The sequence below is a fragment of the Anticarsia gemmatalis genome, chromosome 21, assembly GCF_050436995.1.
Source record: "Anticarsia gemmatalis isolate Benzon Research Colony breed Stoneville strain chromosome 21, ilAntGemm2 primary, whole genome shotgun sequence".
NCBI lineage: Eukaryota > Metazoa > Arthropoda > Insecta > Lepidoptera > Erebidae > Anticarsia > Anticarsia gemmatalis.
In genome coordinates, this window is record NC_134765.1 from 10111445 (window position 1) to 10135996 (window position 24552).

General features: G+C 34.3%; 5 protein-coding genes across 19 annotated transcripts in view; 3 read left to right on the forward strand and 2 right to left on the reverse strand.

Moving 5' to 3' along the window:
- The window catches only part of GluClalpha (glycine receptor alpha 1), a 43888-nt gene extending 34548 nt beyond the window's left edge, over positions 1-9340 (forward strand). For 4 of the 15 annotated variants that reach the window (XM_076128191.1, XM_076128187.1, XM_076128186.1 and 1 more), the window contains exons 7-12: positions 941-1075; positions 1594-1746; positions 2238-2437; positions 3892-3972; positions 5068-5213; positions 5406-9340. In XM_076128191.1, coding sequence (XP_075984306.1) covers positions 941-1075; positions 1594-1746; positions 2238-2437; positions 3892-3972; positions 5068-5213; positions 5406-5445 — 755 coding nt within the window. In that variant the 3' untranslated portion in view covers positions 5446-9340. Of the gene's footprint in view, positions 1-940; positions 1076-1593; positions 1747-2237; positions 2438-3891; positions 3973-5025; positions 5218-5405 lie in introns of those variants that run through there. The other 11 variants (XM_076128177.1, XM_076128176.1, XM_076128179.1 and 8 more) reach the window with 5 other exon arrangements.
- On the reverse strand, positions 9334-10476 carry LOC142981983 (adipokinetic prohormone type 2). Its single transcript, XM_076128192.1, has 2 exons — positions 10131-10476; positions 9334-9776 (listed from the first exon to the last, which is right to left on the reverse strand). The coding sequence occupies exons 1-2, from the start codon at positions 10302-10304 to the stop codon at positions 9729-9731; spliced, it is 222 nt and encodes a 73-aa protein (XP_075984307.1). The 5' UTR covers positions 10305-10476; the 3' UTR covers positions 9334-9728.
- Positions 10477-11236: 760 nt separating this feature from the next.
- Positions 11237-12096, forward strand: LOC142982274 (adipokinetic prohormone type 1-like). The gene is made up of 2 exons (XM_076128698.1): positions 11237-11437; positions 11899-12096. Exons 1-2 carry the CDS (start codon positions 11273-11275, stop codon positions 11941-11943), a joined length of 210 nt encoding a protein of 69 aa, XP_075984813.1. The 5' UTR covers positions 11237-11272; the 3' UTR covers positions 11944-12096.
- Positions 12097-13711: 1615 nt separating this feature from the next.
- On the reverse strand, positions 13712-15605 carry CycH (cyclin H). Its single transcript, XM_076128728.1, has one exon. The coding sequence runs from the start codon at positions 15587-15589 to the stop codon at positions 14525-14527; it is 1065 nt and encodes a 354-aa protein (XP_075984843.1). The 5' UTR covers positions 15590-15605; the 3' UTR covers positions 13712-14524.
- A 484-nt stretch (positions 15606-16089) lies between these two features.
- On the forward strand, positions 16090-24505 carry Ras64B (ras-like protein 2). Its single transcript, XM_076128446.1, has 4 exons — positions 16090-16306; positions 16540-16627; positions 18864-19075; positions 20972-24505. Exons 1-4 carry the CDS (start codon positions 16202-16204, stop codon positions 21167-21169), a joined length of 603 nt encoding a protein of 200 aa, XP_075984561.1. The 5' UTR covers positions 16090-16201; the 3' UTR covers positions 21170-24505.
- The last annotated feature ends 47 nt before the right edge of the window (positions 24506-24552 follow it).

A 24552-nucleotide genomic window follows, 5' to 3' on the forward strand; every position in this document is an offset into this window, starting at 1 on the left:
AGTTCCCCGTACATTTTTTCAAACATGGTAGATACGAAGGTTAATCCCTTTCCTATACTAGGAGCAGACCGAAGACAATGTGACAGTAATATATAGGCTTAGATTTACCTAACTCTAGGGGCAAAGAACAAAATCAGTTTTGTATTCTTATTGTTCAAAACTTAATCATGCTATTTCCATGATAAATTTATAAGCAGAAAACTCATCCTTTCAAGATTAAACCTTTACCAAAAATATTTGCAATAATCGTAAAGATAACGAACCATGTTCCCGTCATTGCGCAAAGCGTTATTTGGGCGTTCCGTTTACATTTCATTACTGTATAATGTTGTTTACATTGCTCGCTCAGTTCAAATAACGCGCTGATTTTCTTCTCCGGTGTAAACAAATGCCGACATGGATTTGAAAAAGGTGTTTATATAATTATAAACGTTCTATTTTTGTGTTATGAAGATTACGGAATTGCGGTTTTATTTGATTTAACATTGAAGTTATTTGTTTAAACGAAATGTTTAATTTTGTATAGTTCGATTCTTTTGTAATATGATGAACGACATAAAACCTTGAACATCAAAATTACACTTAAGGAAGGTTCATATCTGACGGAACATGCTTCGCGTATTATCGGCCACATAACGCCAGAACAGACAAATGTATAGAAAAAACACTTGACCGTTCACACTCAACCGATCACACATCATTTCAAAAGTTACCGAGAGGCTTCTTGGAGCACAGAAATCTGAAAAGCAATTGCTAATTTGAAAAAAAATCTTAATAGACATTTAGGTTCCTTAATTACTATTACCATTCATTACCCAAGGATATAAACCTCATTCACACTGCTGGGCAAGAGTCCCGAACAAGGGAGTGAAAAAAATAACTCTTAAGATCTAAATTACCTTCAAAAGACTCCAAATACTTAAATACTCTCATTTTGCAGACGGTTGGACGACGGACGACCTGGTGTTCCTGTGGAAGGAGGGCGACCCGGTGCAGGTGGTGAAGAACTTACACCTACCACGGTTCACGCTCGAGAAGTTCCTCACTGACTACTGCAACAGCAAAACTAATACTGGTATGTCTACTTTATTTAGACAATATGCATTAGAATACTAACGTCAGGTTAAAATGAACGTAGAATAAGGAACAAAGTTAAAAGAAGATATGTACCTATCTGATTAAACGGTTCAATTAGTTCAATTTACTGGTTTATAGACCTAACTCCATGTTTTTGTTTTATTTTTTCTCTTTTATAAAATTCAACCAAGAAATAAATACATATCTACCTACGAAGATATAAGATATGAGTATATGTTTTCCAATCCCGTTACAAAAACGCAAGTAAGTAGGTGTACTGCATTAAAAAAGACAAACAATGTTCTATAAAAAAAACTAAGTATATACTCTTTTAGAATCAAAGACCTAATGTCACAATTTGTATGTATCACAAAAAACTACATAAATACCTATAGTATTTTTACATACAAACATAATGTCATAACTTTCTTCCACGGAGGTAGGCAGAGCCCGAAGAACGCCACTGAAAGAATTAAGTACTTTAGTATTTTTATGTGCTGATCTTTATTATTCCAGGTGAATACAGTTGTCTGAAGGTGGACTTGCTGTTCAAGCGCGAGTTCAGTTACTATCTCATCCAGATCTACATTCCTTGCTGCATGTTGGTCATCGTGTCCTGGGTCTCCTTCTGGCTTGATCAGGGAGCTGTGCCTGCTAGGGTCTCACTGGGTAAGACACGTCTGTTTATCCTATTAGGCTATAATTTACCCCAGTTGCTAAGTGTGGAGATTGTTTCTCAATTTATTGTATTTTAAATTATTAGACGACACTTATTATTTAGCAGCTAACTTAACGGAGAAGATTATTGTAGTGCTATAGTGGCGGAAAAACTGTAAGCGAAGAACATAGCTTTCATATTTAAATCCATTTCACATACCTACAAAACATAGACAACCTTTGGGACTAATAAATAAAATAAAAACGGTTTCCGTATTGTACTATACTGACCCGCCCGGCTCCACTTCAATACAAGGTTTCATCCCCAATTTCAGGGATACGGTGGGACATAGTGAATGATGCAAAAATAGTGACCCATACTTTTTCACAGGTCAAATTGAATTACACCGGTTAATCTTAAGTTATATGGAAGCGAAATAGACAGAAAGATGCTTTATACAAATTAGTATAAATTTAACTAACAAATATCCCTCCCTCCCCAGGAGTAACAACTCTCCTGACAATGGCGACACAGTCGTCCGGCATCAACGCGTCGCTCCCGCCCGTGTCGTACACCAAGGCCATCGACGTGTGGACGGGCGTGTGCCTCACCTTCGTGTTCGGCGCGCTGCTGGAGTTCGCGCTCGTCAACTACGCCTCCCGCTCCGACATGCATCGGGAAAACATGAAGAAAAATAAAAAGGTACTTGTGAAGGTATGTCCTGACCTGTGACATTAACAGCCAGTTCACGGTGTTGAATAACCTATCTGAATAAAGTGACAGCAATTGTAAAAAAAATAACTGTCAAAATAGATCAAAACAGTCAAATCAGCTACTCTTTATGAAATGTCAAAAACATTTTGGTATAGAAATACGACGTAGTGACGTCACTATGTCATATTTTCGTTGGTATCAACTATCAAATGAGTGTCTATGTATTACATACAACATTACAATTTCAACTTATTTAGGAAAAAGCAACATAGTCTGAGCATTTTTGATGAACCTTTTACGAGAACGAGTTTAAAAATTTTTCGTTAACCCAGTCTACTACCCAATTATATGTGACAGATATTTTAGCAACGCAAGTGGTGAATTCGGGCCTTATTGCTTTCTACTTATGCCCAGTTTCTGAGGCACAGCGGTAGTTTATATATTCAAACTGTCATGTTTATATCAGCTTAAACGCTATTGAATAATAAACTACCGCTAAATGTACCTCAGAAACCGGGGGTTAGTGATTAGTCCCCGTTTTGTCATTTCTTTAAGGTAATGGCGGAACCTAGACAGTTATTTAGATACTTTTGTTGTCATTTTATTTATCGGATAGATAATCTGACACCTATTCATTAGCTGTGAAACTGGCTAAAATATGTACTTGCTTTGTAAAGAAAATGTTACAGGGCAGTAAGATATCTTTATTATTAAGAGTTTTATATGTGTACCTATCATTCATACATTATTAAGGTTCGAAAGGAGCTGAGCATGAGCTCAACATAAATTTGTATTGTGTGGACTGGCGTGTAAGAATCGAAAGAGCGTGATTCTAAATAAAATATATATGCTCGGCTCGTGCTTGGCTCCTGCTCGGCTCTCCAAGCGAATTGGCTTAGAAATATTCGAATACTTTCCGAATTTTGAATATTTGCAAGCCATAGTAGATACCCAGCTTAAAACTACCCGTCCATTAACGAGGAGCAAGACTGCTGTGCGGAGCAGCGGAGAAAAATTAACCAATCGGATTGAACCATTGAAAAGGAGCAGAGATTTGTGCACTCGTATTGGTTAATATTTGTCCGATAATCCGAACATGCAGCCTTGAATGGATTTGACAATCTCATAACATAGTCTACTTAATTTATCCTAAGAAAGATATATATATATATATAGTATTATTAAGCTTTGGGTGTAGTTCAAGGCAATATAATAGGTCCTCTTCTGTTTCAAAGCAAGGTTCTATAGGAACATTGATCAGGCACACTAACTTATAACACAATAACAAAATCACGCATAGACAGCTTTTCTTCTTAAAACACATATTTTATTACTAAAATTGACAAATAACTAATCAGAAAATAAACATTAATTTCATTGAAGTCATGAAAATACATAAATAGAGTAGGTATTATAACAGGTATGAATATTTTTGTACAAAGGACATGGTGATCGATCCTCAGGCGAACATCGACGCTGCGTCCGACATGATGGATACCGACAGTAACACCACCTTCGCTATGGTGAGCTCGAGCCTGATTCTACTTAGATCGTTCAGTTAGGTAGACGCTTGTATGGGGACACTTCATCCAACGAAGTTATGCCAAGTTCTTTGTCTACTCAGAAAGTCTATTAAATAATTGTTTTGACTGCAAGTTTTCCTTTGATTACTATAAACTTGTTACTTTGTGAACTAAAATGTTACTTTGTGAATGAAAATTGTTTAAAAACGTTTGATGTTTTAAGAATCTTGTATGAAGTTAATGAAATTATCAAATCAGTTCTATTAAACTCTTTTTTTGCTTAAAATAAAATCAAAAATAAACAGAAAACTGTAAGGTATATAAATTTACGAATAACTGTTTTTTTTTGCCACACGTATATAGTTACCGTTTTACAACTGTTATCTAAGATTATACGCGGGTTAATGCAATTATACACATATTCAATTTAGCCTTATCCACAGAAATCAGGTACTGTCTGATCTTAGGTCTTCACTATTCTAAACTTTTCCATCAACCAGCACTGGCTATGGCAACTTTGCATCTCTTCGTTGGTGTCTAAAATGAGCTATTTGAGTCATGTGATATTACTCTTTCTAGACATTTAGGAGTAGTTAGTGGTTGGCAATAGTTTTACAAACCAGTCGGTTGTAACTATCCAACATTAAGTATCCATTGAAGAACTAGATACTATCACTCACTGTAATGTAGTTAGAACAAACATTGTATTGAAGTACGGTAGTTTCCAAGAGGCATGTTATGCAATGGCGGATCTGAAAGGAGCCAGGGTTTTGTACAAAATTGTCTACACACAGACCGTATTAGTACTAATGTGAGTGTCTAATTTTGTAGAGTATTAGAGAAGGGAATTAGAAATATAATTAGGACAGAAAACAATAACCCAGGGGTAAGTCGAGCTCCTAATCTCCCACACTATCATAGAGAGGATGATGGATCCGCCGTTGCCAGTGAGTGCCTGAATCACATGCTCAGGTGTTCATGAACAAGTAGTATTTGCGATTCTCATCTAAGATGCAATATGTTCGTCCTCCCTGACTCGTCTGCAACGAACAGAAGCCGTTGATGCGGACGTCGGGGTGCCACGGCAATGACCAGCTGGCACGATGTGAGGTGCACATCACTCGCCAGAAGAACTGCTGTCGTCTCTGGATGTCCAAGTTCCCCACAAGGTCCAAGCGCATCGATGTCATCTCCAGGATCACGTTCCCGCTCGTGTTCGCGCTCTTCAATCTCATTTACTGGTGAGTTTAAATTTCATAGCAGATGTTATTTAAGTCATTTTTAAACTTGATTTGATTGAATTACATCCGTGACATGGACTGTAACGATAACAGCACAAGCATCTTCTAAGTAAAGCAGTTTATTATTTTTGTTATAAAAAATATGTAAATTTGTTTGAGCTAGGATTCCACGTTGATATTGATGTGTTGCAGGTCTACGTACCTGTTCCGAGACGAGGATGAGGAGAAGTGATTCACCGAATCCAACGATGTGAGGCTCATGTGGCGGCTGATGGTAGCGACGATGGCGCCGTACTTCTTCTTCATGGTCGCGTACCTGGTGTTCCTGCGGGACACGCACCGCCTGCCGCAGCCCGGCTCGCCTCGCCCCTCGCCGCCCCCCTCGCCCGCCAGCCCGCGCCCCGCGCCCCCCGCGCCGCGCGCCGCCCCCCGCGCCTCCCCCCGCCCGCCGCCGCACCGCACCGCGCTCGTCGTCGACGGCAACTCGCACAGAACCGTTACCTTGTAGGCTCTACGGACCGGTGACCATATTGACAGTTTCGAGTTGACGTTCGGCTAGTATTAAGTTCGACATGTAATATGTCTTCCTTGTTGCACGTTAGACAGATCAGTATTCGGTGTCGTTAGCTATATGTACCGTTATGTACCGTAGTCGACGCACGCTCGCTCAACTCGATGTCTATGATATTATGTGTATATTATGTGTGCGTGCCGAGGTAGACGATTAGCTTTGGATTTCATTTGATGATTGAATTGCTGCGCGCGAAAGTCGTTTTGTAAAAACGGATTTCGTTCGTGTTTATTGACTTGTCTATCTCGACACTGTATTATTATTAACCCCATATAAATTATACTTGTGTACGAACATATTGTACTTCCCGAAATAATGAAATTTTCGATAATTTTACCAAAAATATGACTCCATGTATGGAATCGTATGTATTGTAACCTAATGTAAGATGTATGAGTAACCACATGAGAGGTTTATACATGCTACTTTAGACATAAATACTGATTTATAAATACCAAAAACAACCTTTATGTGGGAGCGGAAACAGTGTGTATGTATGGGTAGTGATCTAAGTATTATTAACGTTTGTAGTTAACAGTATGTGACTTGGACTTTATCTTATAGGGAATAGAGTTCACTTTACTCTAGTTGTTAGAATAAAAAGAGAAAATTTTAACGGGTACCGGGTAAGAAGCCAAAGCCGAACAATCAACTACGGTCACTGTTACCAACGAGGTCTTGTTATGTAAAGACATTTAACTTGACACGTTGGTCAGCGTCCGTCTTGAACGGCCTATGAGTAGTTATATCGTGTAGGTATCATGTATGACACTGTATTTAAGATTAATCATAACTAAGGAAAAAAAGGAATTTATGAAATCTTTTGATTAAATAGATAAGTATTATTAATCAAATATTGTCTTAGTGGAAAACTTATTACGCGATAAGAATAATGTTCATCAGAAGAAAAGACATCTCTTTTATTATTTCGTAATTTTCAACGTTTGTACTTGTTTACTAAACATAAATGGGTATCATCAAGTACTAATTTATGATTTGACAATAATATTCTTGTGTAAATATAAAATATTTGGTAATGAAGTCAAAATTTTAACACTTATATCAATAATAAATGATAATTAACATACAAACTTTAAGTAATGAAACATTAATGCCTAACAGTCACAAATTTATACATAGATGATGTGATTATGTTTTCAGTGCTCTGAAAAAACCACGATATAAATTTAGCACTACCATATCGCAAAGGAAACTTCGAACTATATTTAATTTTGCATTCTTGAAGATAATGTATGTATGTATTCGTAAATAAGGTTTTCACTAAGCTTCAGTAGGTAAATGGTAATCGTGTAAATAGCTGGGCCTACAACTTTCTACACCTGTGTCGCTCACTGTACATTTACCTAATATTAAATATGCAATTATATCATAAACAAATATTAAGAAATTATCGATGTTTATTTCTCTGTCTATACGTATCACTGTAAATATAAATCAATGTTTCCTAATTATATTATACGTAGAAAAATGTCCCTTGAACAAATATATAAATACAATAGACTTTTAAGGATGTGAATGAAACAAGGGAAGTTTGTAACGATCGTACCAAGTGGCGTTCTCTGGTCTCTGCCTACCCCCATGGGAAATAGGCGTGAAATCACGCTGTATTTTACTAATTTACCCAAGAACCGTAAACTTGTGCGATTTGTTAATACATCATAAACGCATTTAAAACAGAACAAAGTAACATCTAACTAAAAAAATGATATCGGCATCTTTCAAACTCATCTTGTCAAGGGACATATTTCTACTCGTACATATTGAAATCTATATGTCTTGATGTATCGTCACAATTTCATATAATATCACTATAATACTGTGTTCGGTTTAACAATAAGATGTATTAGGTATTTGTTTTAACGAAGTAGATTCTGCTCAACTGTGTTGGAAGTCGTGTTTCAGTCACAACTGAAACTATTTTCATTGCTCGTACAATTTGAAATAAAGATACTATGGATAATAATATTTGATGACATCTGCAATAGCTTAAACCAAGCAAAGAATGGCTTAACAACTTAACATTGAGGAATGATAAAAAAATATTGACTGAAATTCCGACTTTTCAAGAAGATTGAATTAATTAAAGAATGTTGCTCAAACCATCAAGAGGATCAGAGAAGTTGAAGAAAGTAAAATGTGCTACTGAATGACTAACGAATCTATTCGCACTTACAACTTTGCCGTTTGTGACTAAAATCTTTAAGATAACTCACTACAAAGCCGCAAATAACTTGCTTGGAATAACACCTACGTTTCGTGTAAGCACATAAATATGATCAACGGTAAAAAAGGAACGATAATCAGATCAAGATATAAGCAACACCCAGACGACGATAAGTAAATGTATTAGCATATATTTCATTTGATCATACGACGTTTTTGATTGGTTGTTATAATTTCTAGGAATGACATTGGATATAAGAGGCAGGGCGTTCTTTTTACTTGCTCATTTTCTCACTTTCCGTCCTTTTCTTTTGAAATTAGGTAAACCCACTAGTAATATTGTTTTAGACGTGCCCTTAACATTATCTGGCTGTGAGATAACCTTCATAAATATGATATTATTCATTTCATTTAACATAACATTGTATTGTTAAGGAAGATTAGCCTATGTCCGAAGCTCAAAATCTAGTAGACGTATTAGGCACATAAAATGACGTAAGTTTTAATTGTGTATATTTATTGTAACTTAAAGACTTTGTCTCGTGTTATCGGTATCGACAATACTGTACATTGAAGATAGATTAGATTCTATATTCTCTTTTCATCAAGTTGTAATTATAGTCGTCTCAGAGTTACTGTAATTTTCCTTCATCAAATAATTACACTAATAATTCTGAATAACATCCTTGATATAGTAAAATAGAACATCATCTAGTATTTTTAAGATAACACCTGAAAAAGAAGGAGATTAATGCAGTATTGTTGTACCTAGATGACTAGTTGATAGAGTCATAAAACTGCGCAACGCAGTCAAAATTAAGTAAATAAATTTAAAATAACTAATAACATGTTATAAGCATGTCATTAATATATTATTCCAACCCCACCCTTTTTAATTGTAATGTCAATTAATTCAGTGTAAAATAACATCTTCAACATATCTATCTCTAAGTTTTTATTTAAAATAACGACAGACGTTGCCCTTGAGGTATGAAAAGTAAATTAATTCAGATAAAATACTTCATGTAGTGGTTATGTGGCATCTGAATGAGGAGGCCGGTATGGCACGTAGATTTATAAGTATATGTATAGTTCTAAGATAAGGTTTTATGAATAAGGTTTTAGATATCAAAATGCCCAGGTGCTTCCTCTTTGCGGATGTTAGAAGGGCGACCCGGCTCAGTCGCGCGCCATGTCAACTGTCAAACTTTTTTTTTAAATATGGCGGTCGATTGAGCCCACCACCTGTTCCCTTTCAAGTGTGTTGGCGAGGGTGACGAAAGATCAAATACCTCCTTATCTCCATTTCCATATAATTTTAACGGAACGATGTAAAGATGGATTTTAATAAAATTATACCCAAAAATATAAATGTGTTTTAATGTTTCTATAAGTTGACTAAACTATCCACACTGTTAACTTACATAATATTAAAGATTTGACGGAAGTAACATACTCATAGATAAAAGATAAAACCAATTTTATACGAAACTGATTCAACCGAATTTTACATAATAATAACCAAAAAAATAGAAATACATACCGCTAGAATAATACATAGTTATATAAAGATATAATAATTATTACAATGTAAACTACACCCAGCCTTATATTTTCATTGTAACACGAAGCAGTGTATAATACTAATATTGGAAGATAGATACTCAACAACTTACACTAGGACATAATAATTATATTAAAATAAATAATTCTAAGCAACGGTGTCATATAAATATTTTCATGATGGATGTTGGGGACGGTTACATTTTCCCGTCTCGTTGGCAAGCACGAATCTTTTCCCCTTCCGCCTGAAAATAAACAAAAATAGTAAATTAATATCAACAGCCTGAAATTAGCTTAAAAGTAACGATGACGATCTCTGTGGCTTAGTGATTAAGGTGGTCAACACGACATTTAAACTGTGTCGGCAGACAGTGGGTTTGATTCTCACACGGAACAGACAACACTGCTAACAATAGAGCAATCTTTAAGTTAATAGAAACCATTTCTAGGTCCAAGTAGACAAAAATATTAAACGGTAGAAATTTGCGTTTTAGAAAAGATCGGCCAGGTTTTAATTAAAACAAGACAAATACCAATAATTATGGTAAAGTTTTTATAAATAAACGTAAAACTTTAAGAAATACTTAGAATTAACTCACCACAATAAGTTTGTAAATTTGAAATATCGCTTCCTCCGGGTTACAATCATCGTTCGTAGTTTCAGAGCTGATGGATCTCTTTCCGTTGCCCCAACCGGAACTGAACGTCAATTGACCCTCGATCAGAACAGCAATGGCGGCCACAAGCAAAAACAAAATGAGAATACGACACATTTTGATGGTTCTTTCGACTCCCTTGCTGTCCACTCACTGAATGTACGTTTTCTCATCAAATTCCGTATATTTATACCACCATTTCTTTAATTATTACTTAACTTAAAGGTTTTCTGTACAAATCAAATGAAACCCGATAAATTTTAATGAGATGCCCACATTTATTTGTTGGAAAAAGTTCTGAGTTTTGTTGTGAGGGAGATAATGAATGCTGAGAAGGGAGTTGAGTAACCGGTGAGTAATTTTCCATATGAGCTAGATTTTTTTTACTTAGGTAGGTACCCAATTACGAAATTAATTGATGAATTTGAGAAACGAATAGCACATTATTTTAGGATGCTTACCGAAGTGAAGTATTTGTTCAAGAAACAATCAAAACTTAAGTATCTAGCTTTACTTGCTTGATAAATATTTTAGGACAAAGAACCGCGAAGTAAATAATATCATTCATCACACGTACTAATATTAATTTAATCCATATAAGAACCGAGCTCTACCTTTGCGTCGAATTAAGATCCAAGCTTCGGAAGCTATTTATATTTATATAAAGTTTGTTATACCTACCCGAAGATGTAGGCAGAGGTGTATGGGATATACTGACTCGGGTTTTGCCATTTAGGCACAGTTAGTCCTAATAAATTAGAAAAACTTTTGCTCCGCCCACGAAACAAACCCGAGGCCTTGTTATTTTTGTCGTACCTATACCCCCCAACACACATAATTATTTTTTGGAAAATACTTATCCATCTAAATATAATACATGCTTTTAATTTAGACTGTTCCAGAAATAGGCCAAGTAAAAATAACAAAAACCCTCATTCTCATACGTCAAACAAGCAATCAAAACTACGGCTTCATTAATTTACTCATGACAAACTGACCACTATAAAAGGGTGAGGACTTCTCTCAATGATATCACAATTCATCCACACTTCAACCAGTCAACTAATCAATTTAATTACTACAAGATGCATAAACTCAGTTTTCTTATCGTACTGATCGCTTGTCTGTGCATGTTTGCTGAAGGACAGCTGACGTTCACCTCCAGTTGGGGCGGCGGGAAACGATCGGGAATGGCCGCCATGGCTTGCAGAAATGATGAATCTATTGCTGCTATTTACAAGTTAATTCAGGTATGTTTGACTTACTTGTTATTTTTAAATCTTTCTTTGTCGTTACTTGGTACCTACATTGATACTTGAGCTTCGGGCAATATGCCGAAGTTAAGACACCTGCATATCAGTAAGTTATGTTAACTCCAGACATTTTAAGAACACATAATTAGTCACTCATAACGGGAATGGCTCCAGGATCCCCGTTTCTATCCATCAGTATGATAGCAACAACAGCATTAAATATTTTCTCTTAGCTCAGAAATCAAACCAGTGACACAAATAGATTGATATCGAAGCTAGAGCAATTAGTTCTATTTTAAATACTCATACCTGAAGGAACAAAATCGTACCTCATGACTAAAAAGTTTTCAAAGTATTCGAAACTTCTAGATAATTTATGACCTATTTTGCAGGCACGAAAATAAATATATACCTACATATCAAAAGTGTGTGCCAATCATTTTCTTTTTAATTTACAGAACGAGGCCGAGCGGTTCATAATTTGCCAGACGCAGAAGCCTTGAAGATGAAACCTTGACAAACTTAACACAAAGACCACCGCAAGTTATGATGGAAGATTAATTTTAACAAATAAATGAATTATGTAGTTATTATTTATATTATGTATGTGTAATAATGGATCCACACTGTGCCTGTCAATTTGTTGAAAGATTGAAATAAATGCTTCATTAATAATGTGATATTTTTATTTCAAACTAGCGACCAACACGGGCTTGGGGCGGTGTTATAAGTTGTCTTTACACAAAACTACTTATAACGAAAACTTCTACGGAAATCGCTCAATTTATTAGTGAAATGTGGTTTGGCGGCCTCCGTAGCGCAGTGATTAAAGTGATCACCACCAGTGTATTGAGAGGTCGCGGGCTCGATTCTCACACGGAATAATTGTTTTGGGTCTGGTTGTAGTTTGTGTCCGTTATTTGCATATTTGTAAAATTCCCCTCGACGCAAGAGCAATTCTTAATGCGGTAGGGGTCACTTCTAAATAACTAAAAAAAAACGAGTAATCGGCATGAAAAACTGTTCAGATGGACAGCCGTATCTAATGATACCTACATAGTTTAATTTAAAACGCTATTCACCACTATTGGGCCATTTGAGAATTGATACATAGGGTAGAGTCGTACTAAAACATAACTTAAATATGGCCGCGATTATACAGATCGAGTTACACTAATAATAAGGTAAATATAGGAAAACTTAACCGTTTCCGTGCGGATGATGCCGCACAGGCACCATGTAAATCTATTGCGTATGGCGTATGGTGCCCGAGAGGATACAAAACTAAAATATAAAAAACTCGGCTAAAACGACATTTTTCAAAAGAGTCCCGTAAATAAAAGTGTCTTTATTTGTCACCAATATCATGCCTATGGTGTTCGTTTCAAGTAATTACGTAAATAAGCAAACTTCAGAGGTTGTAAACCAAGTTGTCGAGACACATTTTATTATTGATTATAATTATATTTCACTATCCTCATTCACTTCTGGTTTCCAATCGTCATAAGTTTGTGAATTCTCATAAAACACGTCGTCATCGTCGCATTGAGTTTCGACTTCTGACTGAGGAATATATTTCACTTTTTTTCTGGGTAACTCTACAATAAAATAAAAAGATTGTCAATTAAATGCCTAACAAAAATCCACATTTTTAAAGAGGTAGACATAGATATTTTATCAATAAAAATACACTTCGGTACATTCTTATCCAAATAAAACACTCTAAGTAAGTGTTTGTAGGTAAGTACGACGTACGGTTACGAGTAGAATATTTTTGTTTTATTAGAATCGGACTTCCCATTCGGTTATGTGATTTGCAAAACACTGGAATATAGAAAATAAAATGGTACGTGAACAAATTCTTTATAATAATTTTGAATAAATATATCCATAAAATAATGCCCGAAGGTTTACAACAGCTGATAAAAACTAGTTAGTCACCTTCCATTTCCATAAAAACACACAGATTGTCACTTTAAAACGCACTGAACGAATTTATTAACCGCTTACATCCAATACACAATGGCAAATGATTCTTTAACAAGTGGAAACACGAGAAAAAGCTAAAAATTACAACTCATGGCGGATGATTCCTCAGGGGCATCATCAAAGTCTCTGGCGCTTGGTGCCCCAGAGGCATCATGGAAATTTTGTTTGACGCCAGGCACTAAAGATTGCTAAAAAGACCTCCGCACGGAATCGGTTAAATAGAAAAGCATTTTCCAATTCATATAAAATTTATTTCGTCTGCAAATCTTAAGTTTATTATAAGATCATTTAGCATATTTTTGACAGTATTGCCAGAATTTATATCCAAAATAAATAATAAATAAAATGCAGGCTTAAGTACATAATGTAGATGTTTGACAATTTTTTTTACAAAATTCAGTACAATAAAAAAAACACTGTCCAAGTTACCAGACACAGACAAATAGAACCATCCATGCATTTTTTTAAATTGATGCCCAGATTCATAAGTTTTTAATAAGTACCAGATAACTTATCTACTAGATAAAATAACAGCAAGAGTAGAAAACCAACTGTCCAAATTTTATCTGCTTTACAGAAGTGGAAAAAAATGGTGTTAGAATTGGAAACATATCTCCAGTTCTTTCTTATAATGGTCTCTGAGTTTAGTCAATAAAAGTAAACACAATTGTTGTCATTGTAATTTATTAGTGAAACAGGACAAAATCTTTCCTTTCCATTTAATATAATATCTTAAGATCACATAACAGGCAGTAATATGGCTAATGTTTTTTACATAGCAGGCTAATTTACTTTGATCTATTAAGTATTTAGTATTAATAGACAAATCAAACACTGATATATTATAATGTATCAACTTAAAGCAATTCTTAGAATACATTCTTAGTATCTTTTGCCACTTAAAAAATTGTATGAGCATCTGAGGATTCCAAAATTTGTTATTTAAGTACAGTAAAAACAATCAAAACTTAGTCAAATTTATCTATTCATTTACATTAATCCGATCTTATTTTATTAAAACCACTTTATTTCAGAAACTCACTGTATTAGAGACATTAGCCACACAACTGATAACAAGTTAATATAAAAACCTATCTACGAAGCTGAAGGTGACAGCACTTGGGAGACTCCACTAGTATCTAGGGACATTCTGCTTGTACTACTCTGAGGAATGTCATCTTCGTCAAGCAGTTCCCGCATCCTCCTCTTATATATCTCGCTGTCGGGATTGTTCTCCTGATTTCTACATCTATCCAGCTTCTTCTCAATCAGCCTCACTTTCTCCCGAGCCGGACTCTCCACCATTTTCACCATAGATCTGATTTTACGGACTGCTTCGATTAGTATAGCCAGTTTGTCCTGTCCAGCGTGTCGGAATAACATCTCAGTCACATAACAGTCAAGGTTCTCTTGCTCCTTACTCGCTGCATGAAGTACAGCGGCTAATGCTATTTGTGATGGAGCGTAAATGAGGCAGGCGTCAGTCAAAAATACCTTTTCTAAGAATTCATCAATACCTCCCCTTAGTCGTTCCGGGTTTGCTAGGCTACATCTCGTCTTTATGTCAATTAGAAAGCCTTCGACAGGTCTGAAAGGGTTATGAATCGTCAAGTGATAGTTTAGCTGTTGCATCAACAATAATTCGTTATTTAAAATGATGTCAGACGCCTTCTCTCTGTCTCCTTTGATATTAGCCACGAACTGGCCGATGGACACGTTGAATTCTTCTACTTTACACGCTAAGTATACACAAGTGGCCAGGATTTCTTTCGGATGATAATCCATTGATGAGTTGTAAAGATAAAACCGTTTGAAGTAATGGAACGCAGTGCCTATGACACCCTTCGGCATTGGCGGACTGAAACGCTTGCAAAACTCTTTTAGATGCAGCTCATACTGTTTCAGTAGCAGCCTTTCTTCATCTGGTGATAGGAAGAAATTGTATCGTTGATATTCGTCGATATGCGAACCATGCTTCGAAATGAATGTGAGATTGTGCTTTTCCCGCAACCTTGCCAGTTCGTTCTCGTCGCTAAATGTCCAGAACTTTCTTTGCGAACTTGTCGAAAACATTGTATTAGTTACGTGGTGCGCTTTATTTAGTTTTTTGGAAACAACCACACAAAAACACAAACGGCTTCCACAGTTTGAGTTTGACATTGACGGATTCAAATGTCATTGTCATTCACAGCACACTGACATTAAAACTAGTCATTGCATATTGTAAAAAATCCCTAATGACAAATGTTTGCAATAAGCATCGCAAACGTTTCTTATTTCTTATACGTACTTTTATTTATTTGGCACTATCATAAAACTAACAAAATATAAATTTGAGAACAAATGTACCTACATTAAATATAGAAATAAACGACTTTGAATGGCAACATCGATACTCATCTGACCTTTACGTTCTGTTGCATGCAAGAAAATTTGATTAAACGATAAAAATAACTGTTTCAAAAGTGATTTTAATTCCTACAATCTGATTTAAATTTTAGTGAAACAAATACTCTCTCTTACAATATATCCACCGCTATTTGGTGGTAATTGTTGGTTTCAGAAATTGCTCTACACTTGTTTTTCACGTTTAATTTATTTGGTAATGAAACGTATTCGTCTATCTCTCTCTGTTTCATGGCGTTTGATTTTCTGTCGCAGTCGCATTTGAGTCATCTTCAGTGAAGTGCTGCTGATTGTCATAAATTAAAGAAATTAGACTATTTTTATAACAATAATCATTTCGGATCATCTATAACGGGTAATATCAAGATGTCGCGACCCGGCGATAGACCGAACCAAGCGCAAACATACAAACTCGTCGTAGTCGGCGGCGGCGGTGTGGGAAAAAGTGCAATCACAATACAATTTATTCAGGTATTTATCGCTGTATTTGGATGAGATACGCCTACGGAACAGATGTTAGATTATTCTAGGTATTCCTGTAATGTTTGTGTGAAACGGTCGAGTGGATCCTTGTAGTAATGTAATGCGTTCACGCTTATAAATAGTGTATCTAAGGCAGTCTATGTCAAGGCCTGTTTGAAGGCGACTCCGCCCACTGGCGTCACCGCATCTGGTGCTGAAACTGTTATTTGTGTGTGTTCCAGAGCTACTTTGTGACAGACTATGACCCCACCATTGAGGATAGCTACACAAAGCAGTGTGTCATTGATGATGTGCCAGCTAAATTGGACAGTGAGTATCTCCTCAATGTTATGGCATCCTGGTGTTTTAATATTGTGGGTGTTTCAAAGAAAGCTAATTATGTGGTGACAAAAACTATCAAGGGCACAACCTCCATCAGTTCTTGCATAATTGCTACTAAATTGTACTTGCATGGTTTAAAAACAAGGCCTTTATTTTTAGTCCCTTTTTGTAGCCTGTGAACAGTATTCTATTATTCGATTTATGAAATTTAAAAAAGAACATTACATGCGGCCTGATTCATCAAGAACTATGTGTATTTTGTACATAGTTGTATACTAGATTTATCAAATCATCTCTTGTTCCCATCAGGGTAGGCAGAGCCCAAGAATGCCACTTAGTACAATCCTTAATAATAATTGTAATTATAATTGTTTACTTCCTAGTTTTATTGTTTATTCCAATTGTTTGTGGTTTTCCCTTATAAAATCTACTATCATAATAAATACTAATACCTACATACTTAAAACCTAAATGAATGCAAACTTCCCTATAGGAGAAATAATTTTAATAATCTACTAAAATTGGCTAAAATATAAACTCAGTAAAAACCCTGAACAAAACATTAGGTATAATAAAAGTCATTAGCAAAGTCACAACAATTTCTGTGAATAAAAAACATAGTTTTCTGTTTCGAGTACCAAAATAATTACAGTATGATTCAATCTTGTGTCTTGTTCTCTGAGTCTTGAAGTCACAAATAAATTTATAGTCATCGACAAATTTTTCACCGATTTAATCAACCTGTTGAATGCTAGAACTCGAGAAAGAGAGAAGTCAAAATAATATCTCACAAGGATCCAAATGTTATGGTTTTATTTGCGATATTACTTTATCATTGCAATAACAACCCTTTTTTTTACTTAAGGAATGTATAAAATTGCATCCCCTATGCCCGGGGATCATATGTGGACTTCTCCTAACCAGAAAGGCTAGGCCTACCCACTATACCACCAAGGTGTTGCCTCCTTCTCTGCTTAGTGCCCAGGCGGCGGGAGCGCCTATAGCCAATTTATCCATAAAAAAATTAACCTTACCTATATTCTGTCAGTCTGTCAATTTTATTCGAAATTTTAAATTTTCAAGCTTTTAAATGGACTCATGACATCTGTTTAGTAAAATCATTTGTATTTGCAATATTAGAACATTAGTTATAAATACATAGAGACTCATACCCAAACACTACAATCTAAAATTCATTATCAAAATATATCTTTTACATCAGATAAAAATGTCTCTACTGCTAAATGTGAAAGTGTTTATGTGTAAACGATATTTTTGTTTAAAATGGCTGAACCAATTTAGATTACATTTTACAGCACAATTAGATTATATTCTAGGAAAAAATTAAGGTAATTTTGGTAAGGAAAAAGCAATGATTGCAAGTGAAGGTCTGAGAATCTTACTAAAATAATAACTAAGGAAAGATTTGTGAGGCTGTATATCTATTTGTTGTTTATTTCAATTTTAAAAACTTTATACTGTTAAAACTACAGTAAGAATAAAGGTGAAATTTATAGATTATGTATAAGTTAAGTAACACATAAGATACTTTTTATCCTTAAAAATAGTTTCATGCAGGCAAGTGGCATGCAAGAGCTAGTCTAGTTTATTTCTAGAGTATATTTTATAAATTGTTATGACTGCATTGTTCCATCCTTGTGCCACTTTAAGATGAGTCGTAAAGAATCAAATGCTATCTTGTTTGAGATCTGAATTCAGCAATTAATTATAATTCATGCGTGATGTTTGTTTATTGTGCATGTGAAAGTTTATTTGCATGAGAAAAGATGTTTCTATCTGCTGGCAATATAATTGATATCTTATTACTACACATGTACTGGTATTGTGTGATATTTGACATATAGATAGATAATATTATATTATATTTTCAACATACTAAAATGTTTAGAAAGTCTAAATTAAATTAAATAACTAAAATAGTTTTTCAAAAACAATGGTAAATAAATGGCCTAGACATTCTTGCCCATTCATTCTCATTCCTATCAATTAATAGATGAAATAAAAAATGCACATTTTTTGAACACCCACTTATCTTAGAATCGTTTTTTTTTTATACTATACTGTCCCATTGTTGGGCAAAGGTCTCTCCCAAACTCCTCTACCGGTCTCTATCCTCAGCCATCTCCTGCCACCCTTCCAGATAGGTGTCCAAATTAGAATTGATTAAGAAGAATAAAAAATAACACGAATCTTTCCCCCGCAGTTCTCGACACAGCCGGTCAAGAGGAGTTCAGTGCGATGCGCGAACAGTACATGAGATCAGGCGAGGGCTTCCTGCTGGTGTTCTCCGTAGCCGACCACGCGAGCTTCGACGAGCTGTACAAGTTCCACAAACAGATCCTGCGCGTCAAAGACCGGGACGAGTTCCCCATGCTGCTGGTGGGGAACAAGGCTGATTTAGAGAACCAGAGGGTGGTGAGTAAAACATACTTGTTGAATAATTTTAAGTCGCTCCATGTAAAATACTAGAGGAGCTCATGAGCTCGGCTTAGGAACAACAAATTTCTGAGGTTAAGCTACACTTGTTAAGGTTTATCCTGTGCATGGGTGACGATTTTGTACATTCCGAGTATTTCGAAAGACACGTTAAATCGGTCACCCGATGTCAAAGAATTTTGACTGTTGTTACCAGTAGTCAGAAGTTTAACTCTTTGGTTTTTGGTTGAAATATGAAATAATTAGGGCTTCATCTTCATCAGTTAATAGGGTGTTTACCTATGTTATGCTTTTGGTTGAGTTATGTTCAAGCCTCTGACTATTGGATTGGTGCAGGTGTCCTAGGAGTGGCCAATGACCCACTCGTCGAGAGAAATGGAAAAATCGTTTTATAGGTTATTAAATATTCAAAAACAATTTGCTACAAGTCTGGGCATTATTTGTGTCCGTCATTTCACAGTTAAGGTGAAGATATGGGAAACAGTTTTAACCGACTTCAAAAAAAGGAGGAGGTTCTCAATTCGACTGTATGTTTTTTTTTTTTGAGTAAATTAACATGAAATACAGAGTCACGTAACATTGAGACACATCGTAACTGCTATCTTATCAACACTTTATCTGATTGCGTCAAATGTTAAGCCTGGTCAAGTATCGCTGCAAATGCACTTACATTCAAATAACAACAACTTACTACAGTTTAAGATATTGTTTTCAATATAGCAACCACCATTATGCACTAAATAATATATATTATTATGTTTTCTCTGTCACATTTTCAAAAGCATTTTTATCCATGAAAACAGTAAAATTACTACTGAAACCACTAACTCCAAACTAATTTTATTTATTATTACAATCATTGTGTACTTATTGTTGAATAATAACAAAAAATAAATTTGATGGTTTCTTTCGATTTAAAATGTGACCATACATTCGTCTCTTGCATGTATGGAATTCTACGATTTTACATTATCGAACAACGATTTTAAACTCTCGCGTACACATAATATTTTAATGTATCGGGTCTTAAATGGGTTTTATTTATCTAGTGGGATGTCATGGTATAACTCTGTAAAAATCATAAGTAAATAAGAAAATATATCCCATTTCATATGGTAGATGACTATTTTATGACATCATCAAGTTAGTCACAGGCAGAGGAATACTTCCCAGTATTGCTACTTTATTATGTTCAGTGAATGGAGCGAGGACATACCGAGAATTTAATCAATATTTTGACACCCACATTAAATCCTTGTTATATTTCGAGTATTTTTTTTAAATGTCGCGTAAAGTTATACCCGAATGTGTAGGCTGAGATTTAAGAAATACAGTCACCATTCACCATTAACAATGTTAGTCCTATTTAATTGAATTCAGCCTAATGCCATTAAAGGTAATATAATTGAAAGTAGGAAAAAGGCTCAACATCCTACTTAATACTTATTTAAAAACAATATTATTATATGGTTAATTCAATTATATTTATGTGTAAACATGAATGAGTGACGTGATGGACTGTTGTTGTTTATGTCGCCAATATGAGTAACTGTCGACCTTACGTGCCTACGATGAAATTCGTCATGATGTACCGACATTGACACAAATCAATCATATTATTGTATAACTTATTCGATGAAACCACATAAAATTTTGCAGTTCAACTAATATGTAAGAGGCTCCCGAAAAGGTTTTATTTATTATTATACCCGATATTTTATGAGGCGCTGCACAGCAATGACTTATGATGGCTATGTGCACAACCGATTCTCAGCGTAGGAAGTGAAGCATAATAATGTCATAAAATCATTTGTTGAGGTCAAAAATCAAGCAGTTTACACACGATTTCTTATAAACATTTTTTATATTTTACAGGTATCCCTAGAGGAGGCACAGTCACTATCGCGCCAGCTAAAGGTGCCGTACATCGAGTGCAGCGCGAAGGCACGCATGAACGTCGACCAGGCCTTCCACGAGCTAGTCAAACTAGTACGTATCTTCCAAGAGTCCGAGCGAGCCAACCTCAAACCAGAATATGGCAGCGGCAAAAAGAAAAAATGCACCATCTTGTAACAAACGATTCATTTTTGGTGAGTTCTACATTCAAATTTCGCGCCGTTCCGAAGATACTTTTTTTTACTGAGAAAGAGTTTGTCTATTTATTTTCTGATATTTTTTTTATTCATTAGAGATGTACCGATTATGAAATGTTAGTCGATAATTTCCTTTGTTTTATGTTTACATAAATCTTTGGAGTGTATAAGGTTATTGATGTTGTGTAAAATGGCCAAATAATTGTAGTAGTTTGTACATCTTTAATTAATACATTCTTGGGTTGTAATATTAATATTTATCAACATCTCTGTTTCTACTTCTAGTTTTAATTATGTAAAGCATACAAATTGTCTTATTTACATAATTATAAGAATATTTATTTTCCGTATTTTAGATACTTCATGTTTTATGTTGTTCTTGAGTAAGGATAAATGTGATAATTTCTGTCTATTATATTTCTGATAATATTGAAATAATTAAAAATAATTGTATATCATTATAGAGTTGTTACAAGACCGACTGAAAGGTCAGACTAGGAACGTAAAACTTATAAAGTTATTTTTAATTTTGTTGATATTCTGATTGTCTTCAATATAATATATGATATGATTCCACGTATTTATTTGTATGTAACAATGTTGGTACTATTTGTTTCTCCACTACGGTGCCATACTTGAAGTAGCCTACGTCTAAATATCACCAAAATATTGCTTTAACATTTGGCTTTAATTTCAAATATTGATTTGAAATCAAATTATTTTGCGCGCATTCTTGAGTCCTGTAATTATTAAAAACAAAATATCGACAAATAAAAAAAAATAAAGGACTCCTATGGAACAAATTTCTATCTTTCATACTTATCACTGGTAGCTAAAAAAATGATTTTTACAACTGCTTGTTTTGTAACACTCTTACAGATTTTCTTAGTAAATAAATTAAAATAAAAAACGCGATTTTTATAAGCTGCACAAAGAAGATTTTTGTTTGTGTAAAAATCTTTTGGAATAATCACATTCAGTAGTTACATTAGCACAATTTTCATAAAATGGTGCTCGTAGCATAGTTGTTATGCACAATGTTCGAGGGATATGATCCCGACAATTATTTACAGGTCAATTTTATATTTGGTTAGCGTCTTTATATTATGCACTTTTCTATGACTGTACTTTTATAGGAATGGGAATTGATTATGTTTAGGTATGTTGTTCTGATTACAGCAGTGAGTAACTGAAGATTACGATCAGGGTTCGAAATTATCGGGATAATTATTTACTTACACAACATATAAGGTTTTAGACTACTTCATATTAGTTTTTCGTTAAAAATTAAAATTAAAAAATTGTCGTGTGGTTGCTTTTTGCATAAATACGGACAATTTAGGTTCATTTTGAATTAACTTTTTCCTTCATTAATTCGAAAGATATATTAATCTGATTATAAAAGAGATTGGTTTCACATATTGTTATTTTGTGATTTATATTATCAAGATATAACTTCGAACCCTGCTATAAGTATAATCACGATACTACAGCTAAACTAAAACTGTCTAAAACTATAATACTCATTACTTTCTCTATCACTGTTTGTAATCATGATTGTTATTTAACCGATCACAGCCGGCGTTTGTATCACAATTAATTAATTTTCGACTGCTCTAAGAATATAACACTTTTATTAATAAAACGTGTGAAAATTTATATGAAATTTTTAAATATTTGTACGTTTAGACGCCTAGAAACCAAATACTAATGTGTATAAAATATTTTTGTTACTTTTTTTGTCGTTCGATAATTATTTTTAGGTTAGCGCTAGTATGTATGGATTTTGAATGTATCATTTGTATAAAAAAATAAACTAAAATAATATTAAAATTAGTCATTTTACCTCTGTCAGAATAAGTGTTCAATAGAGATTTTAGTCGATTTTATCGATGTATAAAGTTGATTCTTTTTAACAATTTTTCTAAATAGTTTGATCTGTAAAAATCAGCGTATTATTCTTGTTCTTTTTTATACAAATGATACATAAAGCAAAAGCACAGTTCGGAAATGTAATATCATGAATTGAATTATTTGGTTAGAGGTGAGAAAGTGATTGAAACCTTCATTTTGCAATGAAAATCTTCACTTATTATTTTACTAAACATTGAAACTGCCTCCGTGAATTTCTAGTCGTAAGCATTCCGAATGTTCTAAGGTGTTAATGGGCTATTCTTTTTGAAATTTTCAATAGTTACTTTTGAAAGATGTTATTTATCTAATCGACCTAATTGTACATGGTGTATATTATCTGTATAGCAACAACAGCTTGAGTTTTCACCTCAAACCAAACACTTCACAGTTTTTGTAAGTTAATTTTAAAAAGAGATATATATTTTTATATCGTAGTATTGGTTTTTACACATTTTTTGCTAAGCGTGTATATTAGTTGGTGCACATGTGGGTTTTGATACGTATTTACAATGATTTTATATCGATTTAGCTTTTATAGCGATCCGTAGAGAGAGATGGCAACAATAATTGTTTTTTATCAGCTTTATATTTAGGAGATATTTTAAGTAATGTTTTTTTGTACTGGCAAGAAGTTTGGTCAGATATAGAAACCCCGAGAGTATAAATTCGTGGGTTGCCAACTGCATAATTATACAATTTTAGAGAAACTGAAGCTTATGATTTTATTTATTTCATGTTTGTGAATTATTGATCAAATTTCTTTCCGTACATAATGTCTACTAAATACGTGTACTACAATCAACATTAATTTATTTTTAGCGACTTCAATATATTGTACAGTAACAGTATTTTGTTGTGTTGTGAACTACAGTATAATTATAATTTATAATTAATATAATAAATATACAATTAATTGCAATCTGGTTTATAATGTTCGATGTGCGCTGGCTCCAAATTAATTTATGTTGTAAATTATTATGCTTGTAAATGTGTAAAATAATGGGCTATTTATAGCGGAAACGTCTAAAAAGACTAAAATATTCGATGTTCTAAAACTTTTTCCAGACTGGATGAGTGTTGCTATGTGAAATATTTACATAGATAATAAATCATGTTTTTTGAAATGTTATAAATACTACTTGGTATCGATATTGTGAACTCTCTTGATGTATAAAAGTAAATGAATTTAGTAGTTCTGTAAGACCATGTCATTGTTAGTAAACAGTGTATTGTATGTATTATGTATTTGTATTGTATGTATAGCATCCGTGACAGCCCAGTGCAGGTGCAATAAAGTAAGGGAAGCTTTAACTCGAGGCGGTCTATCGCCATAACATACTAAACTGAGAACTGTTGTGTCCAGCTAATTATTGTATTTGTAAAATAAATCATTGTAACATAACTTGTACTTGTTTATCTTTGACCTATTACTACCCACCTCCAGATATT